Source organism: Cetorhinus maximus, chromosome 23, assembly GCF_964194155.1.
Source record: "Cetorhinus maximus chromosome 23, sCetMax3.hap1.1, whole genome shotgun sequence".
Taxonomy (NCBI): domain Eukaryota; kingdom Metazoa; phylum Chordata; class Chondrichthyes; order Lamniformes; family Cetorhinidae; genus Cetorhinus; species Cetorhinus maximus.
In genome coordinates this window covers 3610384-3624957 of record NC_135901.1, presented here as the reverse complement: position 1 = coordinate 3624957, position 14574 = coordinate 3610384, and the positions used below count along the sequence as shown (strand labels likewise).

Here is a 14574-nt window from a genome sequence, read left to right as displayed (position 1 = left end):
TCAGCCTATATCAAGAAATCCAAACTGCCTGTGACAGTGGAAATGTATGTGCTATGTATGATGGGATCAAGAGGGTGCTTGGTCCGACCATCACCAAAGTTGACCCCTGAAATCACGGATGGTGACGTACTCACTGACAGAAGTAAACTGATATCCCACTGGGTTGAACATTACTGTGAGCTGTACTCCTGTGAGACGTACATCTCTCAGTCTCCATTTGACTCTCCTGCAGCTTCCCATCATGGTTGCGTTGGATGAGGAACCTGCATCATTTGAGTTTGAACAGGCCAATTATTGCTTAGCAAGCAGTAAATCACCCGGCAAGGATAGTGTTCTAACCAAACTGCTCAGGCACAGGAAGTCCCAGATATTGTGACCACCTCCTTCTCTGAAAAGTAGGATCTGTTCCACAAGATATGCATAATGCAAAACTCATCACAATATACAAAAACAATGGTGACAGAGGGGATTGCAACAACTACAGGGGTATCTCATTCCTTAGTATCATAGGGAAGACCTTCACTGCGGTCATGTGTACCCAGAAGCACAGTGCAGTTTCTGTGCTGGCGGATCTACAGTGGACATGATCTTCTCCATACACCAGCTACAAGAGAAGCATACAATTGGGATTTAAAATGCTGCCAGCTTCTGTGCTGAGAAAAGTGAAATATTACAATTACTGATTAAATTAAACCTTGTAGCATTAATCACAATTTACTTGTAGAATTATCAAAGGCACTGAAAAGTTGGATTCCCTAAAGATAAGCTTCAGCCTTGAAATTATGAGCTGGAGTTGACAAGCTGTGGGAAGCTCCACCCTCTTTGACTCTTTTTGGTCTAAGAAGGTTGAAACTTCAATGCTAACTTATTTAGTTTCATTTTTCTTCAGTTATATTACACATTTGAAAAGGTGTGTGATGAAACCTCAACTCACCTCTGTTGGTTCAGTTTGGAAATGCAAGTCAGATGACCTGAAACGGAACACCATTATCTTGGAGGTGTCCCAGGGAGCAGGACTTGGGACAGGGACAGGGAGAAGCTCCCAAACCAGGGAGAGGTCCCAAAAGGTAGTTCCAGGTAAGGAATGAAGAGAGGGGACAGGAATAGATCCTCTTGAATGAGGTAAAGGAAAGGAGCAGAGAAATAGGTTCAGAGTTAAAGAAGGAGCTGCAGTGAGCAGACTTATAGTGAATTGGGCTTGAGAGAAGCCCTGAAGATCCGAGAAGGCAGCTGAAGGTTGGTGACTCAATGCTGTGGGCTGTTGGGTACCTCTTTGAAGCAGTGGTGTTCTGCTTGGCACAGCCAAAGATCTGAAATTGTGCTTGGAATGTGATGCTTGAGTGTGCGTGAGAATCCAGGGGAAAGGAATCTCAGAAGGAGAGATTAAAACCCTGTGAGGTGGGCCATTGTTGAAACTGCCCGAGTCGGAATACTTTTGGAAAGAATTCCAAGGCAAGGTCTTCAGATGTGGAGATCAGAAACCCTCATGAGAAAGACAAAGTTTCTGTGGGATTGATTGGCTCACAATGTGACAAACGTCTGGGTGGGGTGTTGAGAAATCCATGGAATCTGCTTTGGTCGCATCTGTCATTGAGTGTTCAGAGTGTGTCAGAGAGAGAGGACAGGAATTTTAAGCTCTCTGATAAGAAAAATTCTGAGGCTCTTGGGGACAGTAGTTAACTGAATAATCAGCTAATAGAACTCAGTAAATTGATCAGTTTAGCAGAGATGCTACTGGAAGATAGAGTTTAGGGAACTCATTTGTTCACTTTGCAGTTGAAGAAGCAAAGAGTTCAGAATGTGTTTTTTGGGTGTTTCAGGGAGAGATACAAGTTGGGTGATAAGCATCGAGTGAATGCTCAGGATTTCACCGGAAGAAAATTGTTTGCAACTGTGGCAGTCCGAAGCGAGAAGCTTTTGTGTCAATCTCGTGGTAACTCTTCCCTGTAAAGATATTGTTGGGGTAAAGGAATAGTGTGTGTCTGAAGTGTCTTCTTGTGTTGGTATTGAGATCTTTCCCATTATTTATCTGGCATAATATAGTTCATTATTTCTTGTTTAATAAATAGTTTATTCCTTGCGTTAGAAATTCGTCAACAGACTCCTGTTGATGACTTTTCCTCCACGGTTTCTTCAAAGAAAATTAGGAACTGTCAAACCAGGATTCACTCTGGGATCTTATTGTCCAGTATGAATGTCAGCTGGGATCGTAACAGTAATCTGAAGAGAGAACAAAAGAGCTGTGAGAAATACCAAAAGAATTGGAGAAACAAAAATCATGTTTGGCTCATCTTTGATCTGAAAAGAAAAGTTATGTAAAGTTGATACAATTGTGCACATTTGAGAATGTTTGCTCCAACCTTTCCGCAAACAAGCAGAATAGTTAACCCTTTCCACTGTGACAATTTGAACTAAAGACTTTGCCTTTTAATGGTTTGGCTTTATCCCATTTGTTACCTTTTAAGACAAAGTACTTGAGAACGGGAGATATGGGAGAATTGTAAGTATTTCTATCTCTGATGTAAAAACACCATATTACGTGAATATTGAGTTGGACAGTTAAGTTCCTCCAGGGCTCATAAATGAGATAGAATGATAATTAATGGGATGGCCCACTTTGAGTAAAAGATAGAGAAAATCATATGAACAAATGGAAATTGGAAGAACTCATCCTGGGTATAGGTCAATAAAATAGCTCAATTTTGTATCCATGTACATTTAAGTGGAAGAAAGGAAAGTGTAAATGAGACTAATAAGTTGAAAGCCTTTTCTTGGAGATTTTAGTTTTCTTGCCTCTGAACTTTTCAAGGTAAATGCATTTAATTGTCTGGTCAGTACCTGAGGCATTGCACCCTGCAATGGGGAGATAAGTCAAGATCGTCAGACACCCTCCTGATCTTTTGGTAAGATTACCTGAAAGTCAAGAATGGCTTGTATCAGACGGCATGTGTAGCATGATATTGGGATACTGGTGTGAGTGTGTAGATGTGATTGGTTACATGTGAAGTAACTAACATGTTGAAATGCATGGTGAACCTGCTCTGAGGAATGAATCCCAGACATGCTCAGGAACTCAACAACACAACAGCATAAAGTGATTAATGTGGTTAGTAGGATGAGACATTTTATATTATCAATGCATTACACATACTCCATGGAGAAACAGACTTTAAAACAATCAGGATAGAAATAAACACATTAAATTCCACCTCTTACTGTTAATATTGTATGGTCCATTGTTACACTGGGTGATCAGCCCCCGTAGCAAATAGTGTGAAATACAGAACAACATACTTGGATAATAACTGCCTCTAATTTCCTCTTGGTATTACCGATGATGCTAAGTCCCCTAACGTTCATGGTCTGGTTGATGAAGAGAATTCAAAGACAGGTAACAAGGAGAAAGGATATAATGGAAATGTTTGCACTGACCAAGAGAAAAGCTTTGAAGCTACAAAAGGAAGAACATTCTTGAGCCTCAAGGTGGGGAATGTAGACAGAGGGAAGCCAGGTGAGGAAGATCTGAATAATTTTAATAACTCTATTAAACATTTCTCAATAGCAAAGGCACTTACACAAATTAAAACTAAGAATCTGCAATCAGAGCAGGTTCTAGGAGGTCCTGTTGAAGATAAGATTGGACATGAATAGACCAATGATCTGAAAGGACAGATAATGCATGTTCTTGACACTGAGCCAGGGTCAGGAGATGAACTCAATACAAAGACATTATTAGGTCTCTCATATGAGATTTTCAGGCAAACATTGTGTGAATAGGAATAACATTATCTCACTGCCTATTCCAATGTGGAATTCACTCAGGGCAGGTACAACATGTATTAGAAACAGAGTAAAGGTCCCGCTACACTTTCCCATCAAATATTCCCAAGGTAGGTACAACACGTGTGAGAATTAGAGGCCGAACAAAGCTTCTTCCAAATCGTCTCGTTAAACATGTCCAGGGCGAGTACAGCCCAGCTTAGATACAGAGAACTCCCACAACATGCCACATCAAACAGTGCCACAGAGCAGGTACAGCACGGTTTCGATAGAGAGTTAAACGCCCTCGACACTGTCCCATCAAACTCTCCCAGCCTAAGTAAAAACATTACTCTCCTGCAATCTCACAACTACGAATTGGCTGGGATGTTGCAATATGAAGAAGCCCCACATATTTGTAAGGTGGGAGAGGCTGTGTCCAGCAGATCCCTTCCTTCCGGGAGAGGTGGGGCCTTCCCCCACCTGTACGTTACGGCCCTTCTGATGAAGATTGGCCATATTCACCCACATGGAACATTCTGGGTAGAATGCTTCACCATTTATATGTTACAGAATGGAGGGGAAGGTCATGCATCATAATCATAGAAAAATAAAATAGTATAAAAGAGTGAACATTTCCCACGAGTGCTGGGCAAAATGAATATGTTAATTGGAAACAATTATTGTTAGTTGAATTTCAATACTTTAGTTTATAAATTGAATCCTGTTTCTTTAACTGTACTTCCCAAATTAGATTCACAGCAGCAATTTTTTTTCCCTCTGAGCCCCTGAACTCTGACAGTGTTGGTGAGTGGTGATTGATTCACAAGTGGACTGGATCTCTGAAGGTCAATCATTTCCCTCTTTCCATGTCAATATCTGTTAAAGATATGGAGTTTGATTTCCCCCTCATTTTTAACCTATTTCCAATATTTAGATGGACAATGTTTCACTTTTTCTCTCTTTCAGTAGTTAAGGTAACATTCTTGGTCTTCAGAATGGAGTAAAAATTTCGATGCCTTCAACCTTTAAAATTACCATTGTTTTGTGTAAATCCCTCCACAGCTCAGGATCCACGCAATCACCTTGTACACGAACTAGTTCTAGCTGGATTCCCTGACCCTGGAGCATTAAAAGACCCGTGGATGGAAAAACTGCTGGCTTATGCACATAAGATGGAAGGAGAGTTTTACTCGGGTTTCTGTATAACTTGGATCCGATTTTCATTGATTTCCACACCACCGCGCTCAAAAATCCACGTCATATCAAAATAAATCTCTATACACTGGTTAGGACTTTCCGTGGCGGGGACATTACCCAGCATCCCTCGCAAAGGTGAATGCCTCCTATCCCCACTACAGGAGAGCAGTGCGCACGCGCATTTCTACCCATCGTTTGGAGCATGCGCAATGATGGCTCTGGAGAGCCGCTTGTCTGTCGTATCACCAAAATGGATGCGGAATCGAAGGGGACGGTTTCTAAACACCTGCGGAAGGCCTCATGCCCCGAAAACAAACCTGCAGCTTCGGGTCTCTTCCCACGAAACGGCCTGTTGGTTCAGCAGGGAGCAGAATGCTCGCGTCTTGGTGACGTAACCGAATGGGCGGACTTTCAGGGCCTCTGTTCCCATCCGGGTCCTAGTGTCCGTTGCATTCATGTGTGCCCAGGTGATGTTTGCAACCTCGAGGAGTCCATGGGCCATGCATACATTCGTTGTGAGAGTTTGCAGCCCCTGTATCGTTACCTGAAGGGGCTGCTCCTCAGTGTTTGATTACAATCTTTGCCTGTCCAATGTGGAGGGGCTAGGTAAGTTAGAGGATCTTCTCCTGAACCTGGTCTTGGTTAAAACAACAATTTGTAGATTGAAGATGGACGGGGGATATGGTGGGCGTGGGGTGGGGGGGGGGGGTGGGGGGTGGGGGTGCGGGGTGGCGACAGTGGCATGGCTTCACACCAGCTGCCAGCCTCTTTCGCAGTCTCGCCTGTGCCCCAGTAACTCTGGAGAGGGAGCATGTGGTTTCCACCTTCATCAGCTGGTGGGGACATCAGGGTACAGAGTGATAGACAGGGTATAGACACGGTGAACAAGATTCTGGTTTAGATAGAAATGTTCTCTGAATTCTTGTTAGGGGTTTGTTGCTGATTGTCACTTCTTTTACCTTGATTGAACCCATCTTTGTAGAAACAAGAGAAGAAAGAGTTTTCTGTAGGAACTAGAATTGCCTATTCTGAATTTCAATCCTGGGCTGATAGTGATACTGACACTGTCAACTTCTTTTCCAGGGATTAGAAGGAGGTAATTTGCAAAAAATTCTGCAGATCTGACAAAGTCACTCGATTCATCAGGACCTGAATATCATTGGCAGTTGAACGTGGAAGGAGAATTTTTTGTATGTTCTGCCTGTGGCTGGAAAAACACCAGCACATACATACCGGAGTGAGGGTGTTCCAGTGCCCTGACTGTCGAAAGAGCTTTAACCAGTTACACAGCCTGAAAATACATTGCACCATTCACAGTGCGGAGAAACCATACACGTGTTCTGTGTGAACGAGACTTCAACTAATCATCCAACCTGGAGAGACACAAGGACATTGACACCACGGAGAAACCATGGAAATGTGGAGACTGTGGGAAGGGATTCACATCACCAACTGCGTTGGAAATTCATTGACACAATCACACTGGGTAAAGGCCGTTCATCTGTTCAGATTGTGGGAAGGGATTCACTCGACTAACCCACCTCACTGCACACCAACTCGTTCACTCTGACACGAGACCTTTTAAATGTTCTGACTGTGAGAAGAGCTTTAAAAGAAAACAAAACCTGCTGACTAACCAGCGAGTTCACGGAGAGGCCGTATACTTGTGCTATGTGTGGGAAGGGATTCACTCAGTTATCCAGCCTTCAGTTACACCAGCGAGTTCACACTGGGGAGAAACCATTCACATGCCCTAAGTGTGGGATGGAATTCACTCAGTTATGCAAACTGTTGGATCATCAGAGAGTTAACAGTGGGGAGAGGCTGTTCACTTGCTCTGTGTGTGGGAAGGGGTTCACTCAGTTACCCACCTTGTTGAGACACCAGCACATTCACACTGGGGTGAGACCGTTCACCTGCACTGATTGTGGAAAGGAATTCATCTCACTTCACACCAACGTGTTCACTCTGACATGAGACCTTTTAAATGTTCCGACTGTGATAAGAGCTTTAAAGGCAAAATGGACCTGCTGACTCACCAGCGCAGTCACATTGGAGAGAGGCCGTTCACCTGCTCTGTGTGTGGGAAGGGATTCATTCAGCATTCCCTCTGACTGAAACACCAGCGCATTCACACCAGGGAGAGATCATTCACCTGCCCCATCTGTGGGAAGGGATTCTCTCGTTCATCCACCCTGCAGACACACCAGCGAGTTCACAAGTTGCAGGGCTTGGATTCTGCTGTTATTGTTGCTGTTAATCACATCCAGGACTGAACCGTTTCATTTTGAAAGTTAGAGTTTGTTTCTGTTGGTGTTAGTAATCCTTGTAACTGGGCTGGAGTTTAATATTCTGGGTATAGGTTAAATAAATCAGCTTTGTGTCAAACACAGTGTCCCAGTCCTTCATTTCTCTAAGATAAGAGGAGACTGATTGGTGTCCTGTTACCAACTGTTGTATTTTTGGGCATTTTCTCCTTTGTTAATGGAGACTTGTATTTATATAGCACCTTTCACAACTTCAGGACGTCCATAAGTGCTTTACAACCAATTAAGTTTTTTGAAGTGTAGTCACTGTTGTAATGTATGAAATGTTGTCACCAAATTGTGCACAGCAAGATCTCACTAATAGAAATGTGATTGTGATCAGATAACCTGTTCAGTGATGTTTGTTGAGGATAAAAATGAAGCAGTACAGCAGGGAGAACTCCCTTGCTCTTTGGAAGAACATCCTGGGAACTTTTACACCCAAATGAGAGGACAGATGGGGCCATAGACTGACAGTGCTCCCTCAGTACTGCATCAAAATATCAACCTGGATTTTAAACTCATGTTTCTAGATGTGGATTTCAACCCACAGCCTCCTGACTGAGAGATACGAATGCAAACACTGAACCACAAATAACACCTCATCATTACTCCAGATTATTTCAGTTCTCGTACCTTCAGTTACTCTCATGGTCAAGTGTAAGATTTTAGTCCAGGAGTTACAGATTACCCAAAAAGGGGTTTGAAGTCGTAGGTGTTTTGAAGCATTTTATTAAGAAGCAACAGTTTAGATACGATACATCAGTTAAAAAGGCAGAAAGGACATACAACCCATCACAGGTGAGAACGGTTTACTGGTCCCTGATTGGACAAATGGATAGGGAGAAGCAAGAGTATGTTAATCTCTGTGGCTGGAGGTGACAGTCTCCTCGGAATGGTTTACTGGTCCTGGATCAGCGGGATGCTGATCTCCTTGGCTGGAGTTGGCAGTCCCCTCGGAATGATTTACTGGTTCTGGATCAGGGGGAGGCTGATCTCCATGGCTGGAGGTGACAGTCTCTCCCTTTCTCGGTTTCTTTAAGCCAAAGTGTTCAGCTGAAGCCAGCATAGATCACTGAGAAGTTCTTTCTTCTCTAAACTGATTTTCCTCTTGAAAGGCTGTTTGTATACATTATTTCTGGGGGTCTTTTGTCAATCGCTTATTCAATTATCAAGGGATAGATTTTCAGGTTAATCCCTCCTATTTCCATTGGAAATCCTTGAAGTCATTTAGTGGCTCATCACTTTCTAGGGCATCCTGTTAACCTTTACTTAGACAGTTGGTTTACATTTGGGTCATGAGATTCCTCCCCCATCACCCTCCACTGACCCGATCAAGTGTGTCTTATTTCAGGATGTGTGCTGGAGACATGTCCTTGGCAGAGATAACAGGCTTACACTGTCCTGTGTTTGTCAACCCAGGAAGCTTTCTTCATAAGTGAGAGAGAGAGAGAGAGATTCCTACAATCAGTAAATTTCTTTAAAAATTACATGGTTATTGGACAATTATTTCTTCCAGATCTCCCCACCTTGAGAAGGAAATATCCTTACTGACTTTTCACAAACCAATTTCTGGCTAACCCAGTTATTTCTAAGCTAAGAGCTTGTTTTCATAATTTCATGATTACATACCATCAATAACATACTCAAGCTACTAGAATTATCAGAATCAGCAACACAAACCCTTGAGCTGCCAAGAATAAATGTAAAAACTATATCCAGTAAACGTGATAGCTATCAATTTCGATTCATCCTCCCCACCTGCAGAAAATCTCACACAATTCTAAATTATTGGCATGTCGTAAATACATATGGTTCAAACAGAAGTTCCGGCGCAGAATTTAAAGATTTTCCAGCTCATTCTTCACCTGCATTCACCTTGTGGATATTTTCCAACTGATTCTGGACTTTCTTCAATTTAATTTGGCCTTTCTGAAACTCTTTAGAAAGTCTATAGAGATATATTCGTAATTCTCATCATACCCTTCTACAATCACCAGGATATCTCTCACCCCTGGCGTGTCCATGTTCTCTGTCAGCCTATCTGTCCATCGTTCCCTGTAATATGTTAATGTCATTATATACTCCTGGCTTCACTTAGGAATTTCCCCATTCACATTTAACTAAGACTGTTACTTCTCAAGCCTATGACCTCGACCACTGTGATCCTGCTCCTAACACTCCTTGTAAGATTTAGGTCTGGGAATCACAGATTACCTGAAAAAGGGGGCCGAGCTCAGAAGTGATTTGAAAGTAGTTTATTGAGAAGCAACAGTTTAGATATGATCAAAGAGCTAAATAGACAGGAAAACAGATGACCGGTGACAGGTCAGAATGGTCGACCAGTCCCGGAGGACAAACGGACGCATGATGTCTCAGAGTGAGTGCTGGTCTCTGTAGCTGGTGGCTGCAATCTCCTCTGAACGGTTTACTGGTGTGAGCCAGAGTGTGGGTGCTGGGCTGAAGCCAGTACGAGTCACTTTGAAATCGTTTTGCTCTCGTGAGCCTGTTTTAACCTTCAGACAGACAGTTGGTTTAAATATGGGTCATGAGATTCAATCACATCAGGGTTAGAAATGTCTTGTTTCAGGAAATGTGCTTGAGACGTCCTTGGCAGAGATAACAGGCCTGTCCTGTGTTTGTCATCCAGTAAGCTGCTATGGAAGCTTCCTTCATAAGAGTGAGCAATTTCTATAATATTCCATAAATTTCTGAAGATTTCATAAGTTTATTAGACGGCGATTTCTTAGTCCATCACTTGGATTGGACTTGTCTCCATTCCTGTGCCAAGGGGATTTCTGTACTAGACAGGAGGGGTAACATTTGGGGACTCTCGATTCTCCAAACCCCATTCCCCTTCTTTCTGGTGGATAATGGATGTGTCACTGTGCTTAATGTGCAAATCAGTAAGAATTGTCAGCAGGGATTAATCAGCACTTTCTAACTGGAGATGTTAATCAGTGGAACCTTTCAGACACTGAATTGTAGAGTTCGTACCAAAGATCAATTTAGGATTGAAGAAAAGTTCATAATCTTGATGTAAACTAATTTCTGATGAATGTCACAGAGTTGTGGGGAAAGATCAGACAGCGGTTCTTAAAGGGACACTGCCGTCCCAAGAACACAATCAGCTATAGATTCAGCATATTAAACTTCAACCCAGTTACAGGGATTATTAACAGCAGCAGAGACAAACCCCAGCTGTCAGAATGAACATGGTTCAATCCTGGATATGGTTAACAGCAGCAATAACATTAGAATCCAGTCCGTGCTGTCACTTGTGAAGTCGCTGATGCCTCACCAGGTGAGAGGAACAAGTGAATCCCTTCCCACAATGGGAGCAGGTGAATGGCCTCTCTCCTGTGTGAACTTGCAGGTGCAGACTGAGATTACTTGAATGCCTGAAACTCTTTCCACAGGAAGTGCAGCTGAATGGTTTCTCCTCAGTGTGAATTCGCTAGTGTGACACCAGGTTGGATGAATTAATAAATCCCTTCCCACACACAGAGCAGATGAATGGCCTCTCCCCAGTGTGAACTCGCTGGTATAATGCTAGGTTGGCTGACTCAGTGAATCCCTTCCCACACACGGAGCAGATGAATGGCCTCTCCCCAGTGTGAACTCGCTGGTGTGAGATGAGGATGGTTGAAAGACTGAAAGTCTTTCCACAATAAGAGCAAATGAATGGCTTTTCCTCACTGTGAACATGCTGGTGCCTCAGAAGGTTGGAAGAATTAATAAATTTCGACCCACACACGGAGCAGGTGAAAGGCCTCTCCCCGGTATGAACTCACTGGTGTAATGCTAGGCTGTATGACTGAGTGAATCCCTTCCCACACTCAGAGCAGGTGAATGGTCTCTCCCCAGTGTGAGTGCGTCGATGAGTTTCCAGCTTGGAGGGGGTAGTGAATGCCTGCCCACAGTCCCCACATTTCCATGGTTTCTCCGTGGTATTCGATGATCAGATGAAGCCTTTTTCACAGACAGAACAGTTCCTCCCCACTGTAAATGATGCAATTTTTTTTTCGGCTGTGTAACCGGTTAAAGCTCTTTCCACAGTCAGTGCGCTGGAACACTCTCACTAGTGTGTGCGTGTCTCGGTGTTTTTCCAGTCACACTGATGTTTGAAACCTTTTCCCACGGACAAACATTTCTCCTTACAGATTCAAGGGCTGATGATATTCAGGTCCTGATGAATCAAGTGACTGTCAGATCTTGATGTGATGTTCGATTCAAGTTACGTGTCTACAAATTCTCCCCATGTAATATCATGTAAAAGGGGTTTACACAAGTCATCTCTGTCAGTACAGGATAGAAATTCAGAACAGACAATTCTAGTTTCAATAGAACATTTTTTCCCTCTCTTATTCCTCAAAGCTGCAGATCCCCATCCCACACATTCTCCCTGGGCTGAAATCCAGACAAAGTGTTGGATAATTCTTTCTGTATCCTTTTAACAAGTTTGTACAACTAGAGAGAACAATATGTTTGATAATTCACTTTATTCATTACTCGTGTTAAAATATTAATCTGAAACAGCCTGACCAACCATACAGAATAAAACATGAGCCTTGTGTCCAGAACTTACTGTGTCGAGATTTAATGAGCAATCGTGAAGGTGGTTTCTCCACCCCTTGTGGCTGCATCTTCAGTTCCCTCAGCCCCAAGCTCTGCAATTCCCTCCCTACATCTCTCCGTCTCGACCTCACTTTCCTCCTTTAAGGCACTTTTTAAAACTGCCCTCTTTGACCAAGCTTTTGGTCACCTGCCCTCATATCTCCTCATGTGTCTCGGTGTCACACTTTGTTTTATAATTTTCCTGTGAAATGCACTGGGATGGTTTCTGATGCTAAAGGCTCTATATAAATAGAAGTTGTTGTTGTTGACTGTAACCCTGACCTCCTGATTTACAACAACCCATTGACTTCACAACAAACTCTCTCTCTGATTTTTTGCCTCCTGCTGGTTTGCGGCCTCTATAAAGATGCCGGCCGTAAACTCAGGCCTGTCGCCGGGAGAAGCCGCAGCTGTTTCCCCCGCTCGATACAAACGCGGGACCAGAAGCTTCTTATTCAGATTTGGGGCCGACAGGCCTCACTCCAGCTACAGCATCAGCACTGCGCATGCTTCAACTCACAAAGCCCGGTGATTGATGGCAGGTCCGGACCAATAGGAAGAGGGGGCGGTCTGGAGGACCGAGCAGCAGCGACAGGTCCCCCAACCAATCGGAGTGAATGAGGGGCGGGGCTGAGCCCGGATCTCCCTCATTGGCTGAAACTCTGCATCATTTTGAAAGCTGATTTGTCACAAATTCCAGCGGGAAACTGGACTTTTTCTTCGCGGTGACAGGCCCGGGGGCAGCGGGCTCACTGGCCGCCATCATGCGAGTGGGAGTCAGGGAGGCGGGGCTTCCTCCCCGGTGACAGGTCCGGGTTACCCGGGCAACCGGCCGCCGCCATCTTGAGCTGAGGGTTTTCCATCCGGGTCTTGAGTGAAGGAATGGACAATGAGCTGGAGTCAGTTTGAAAACTGTTCAGAGGAAGGTCTGAAATCACTCAGAGCAGGTGAACGGCCTCCCCCCAGTGTGAACTCGCTGGTGTCCCAAAAGCGTGCATATCTGATTGAATCTCTTCCCACAGTCAGAGCAGGTGAACAGCCTCTCCCCAGTGTGAATTCTTTGATGCGTCAGCACGTAGGATGACCGAGTGAATCTCTTCCCACACTTGGAGCAGGTGAATGGCCTCTCCCCAGTGTGAACCCGCTCATGTACAGTGAGGTCAGATGATTGGCTGAATCCAATGCAACAGTGAGAGTATCTGAATGGTCTCTTGCCAGTGTGAACACGTTGATGGGACAACAGTTCCCTGGAACTTATACAGCACTTCCCGCAATCTGGACATTTAAAAGGTCTCTTGCCAGTGTGAACTCGCTGGTGCCTCAGCTGGTTTGATGAGTAAGAAAAGTCCTTCCCACACTTGGAGCAGGTGAACGGCCTCTTCCCAGTGTGAACTCATTGATGTGTCAGCAGGTGGGATGACTGAGTGAATCCCTTCCCACACTCAGAGCAGGTGAATGGCCTCTCCCCAGTGTGAATTCGCTGGTGTGTTAGAAGGTAAGATGAGGTAGTAAATCCCTTCCCACACTCTGAACAGGTGAATGGCCTTTCCCCAGTGTGAATGCGCTGATGTACCCTGAGGTCAGATGATCGTCTGAACCCAATCCCACAGTGAGAGCACTTGAACGGTGTCACATCAGTGTGAACACGTTGGTGAGACATCAGTTCCCCAGAGCTTTTGTAGTGCTTCCTGCAGTCTGGGCATTGAAAAGGTCTCTCATCAGTGTGAACTCGCTAGTGTCTCAGCAGGTTGGATGAATGAGCAAATCCCTTCCCACCCTTGGAGCAGGTGAACGGCTTTTCTCCGGTGTGAATGCGCTGGTGTGTCAGAAGGTGGGATGAGGTAATGAATCTCTTCCCACAGTCAGTGCAGGTGAATGGCCTCTCCCCGTTGTGACGACCCTGATGAATTTCTACCTTGAATGGATAATTGTATCCCTTCCCACAGTCCCCAAATCTGCACGGTTTCTCCCCATTCTGACTGCATTTATGTTCTGACAGGCTGGATGAATGGCTGAAGTCTTGTTCACACACAGAGCACATGCACGGTTTCCCCCCATTGTGAACAGTGCTTTTTCCTTCCATGTTCAAAATCTGATGATATTCAGGTTATGATAAATTTTGTGATTGAGGCAGATCTTGATATGATGTGTTTGTGTTTCTCGACTGCAAATCCTTCGACTTCAAATATCCTGTGAATTTGATTTAAAACAGAAAAAATGGAGTGAGAGAGAATCCCAGAAAAGCAAAGGCAGGTTGTGATACTGAGCTGAATTAACCTGGTAATTTGTGGGGCTGGCACTAGGGAAAAGTGACAACGAAAGTTATCAAATTGTCATAAAAACACAATCGGTTCACTAATGTCCTTCAGGGAAAAGAATCAGTCTGTGTCTACACAAGGCTCCAGCATCTATAGAAGGAAAGGGAGAGGTGGGAGAGGCAGTGGGTGATGGAGAGGAATTTTATATATTTACAACTCGACAAGAACTTTGACAGAATCTCACAAACCCTCAACCTCCAGCACCTCGAAGGACCAGGATAGCAGGATTATGAAAATGCTATCACCTCCAAATTCCTCTGCAAGTCACACACCAATGTCTTAGGCTGAGATGATTGGCCTCCAACAACCACAAGCACCTTCCTTAGTATTGGCCATGATTCCAGCCAGATTCCCCCCTCCCAATTCCCATTGAT

The 14574-nt window shown here is 44.2% G+C and overlaps 1 protein-coding gene and 1 long non-coding RNA gene across 2 annotated transcripts in view; both read right to left on the bottom strand.

Moving 5' to 3' along the window:
- LOC144698139 (uncharacterized) overlaps positions 1 to 14574 on the bottom strand; it is a 212690-nt gene that overhangs the window by 141798 nt on the left and 56318 nt on the right. The gene's annotated exons all lie outside the window — the stretch shown is intronic.
- The window catches only part of LOC144697722 (uncharacterized), a 28278-nt gene continuing 23364 nt past the window's right edge, over positions 9661 to 14574 (bottom strand). The window contains 2 exon segments of the mRNA XM_078569730.1: positions 9661 to 10895; positions 13284 to 13570. Of these exon segments, the coding sequence (XP_078425856.1) occupies positions 10540 to 10895; positions 13284 to 13570 (643 nt within the window). The 3' untranslated portion in view covers positions 9661 to 10539.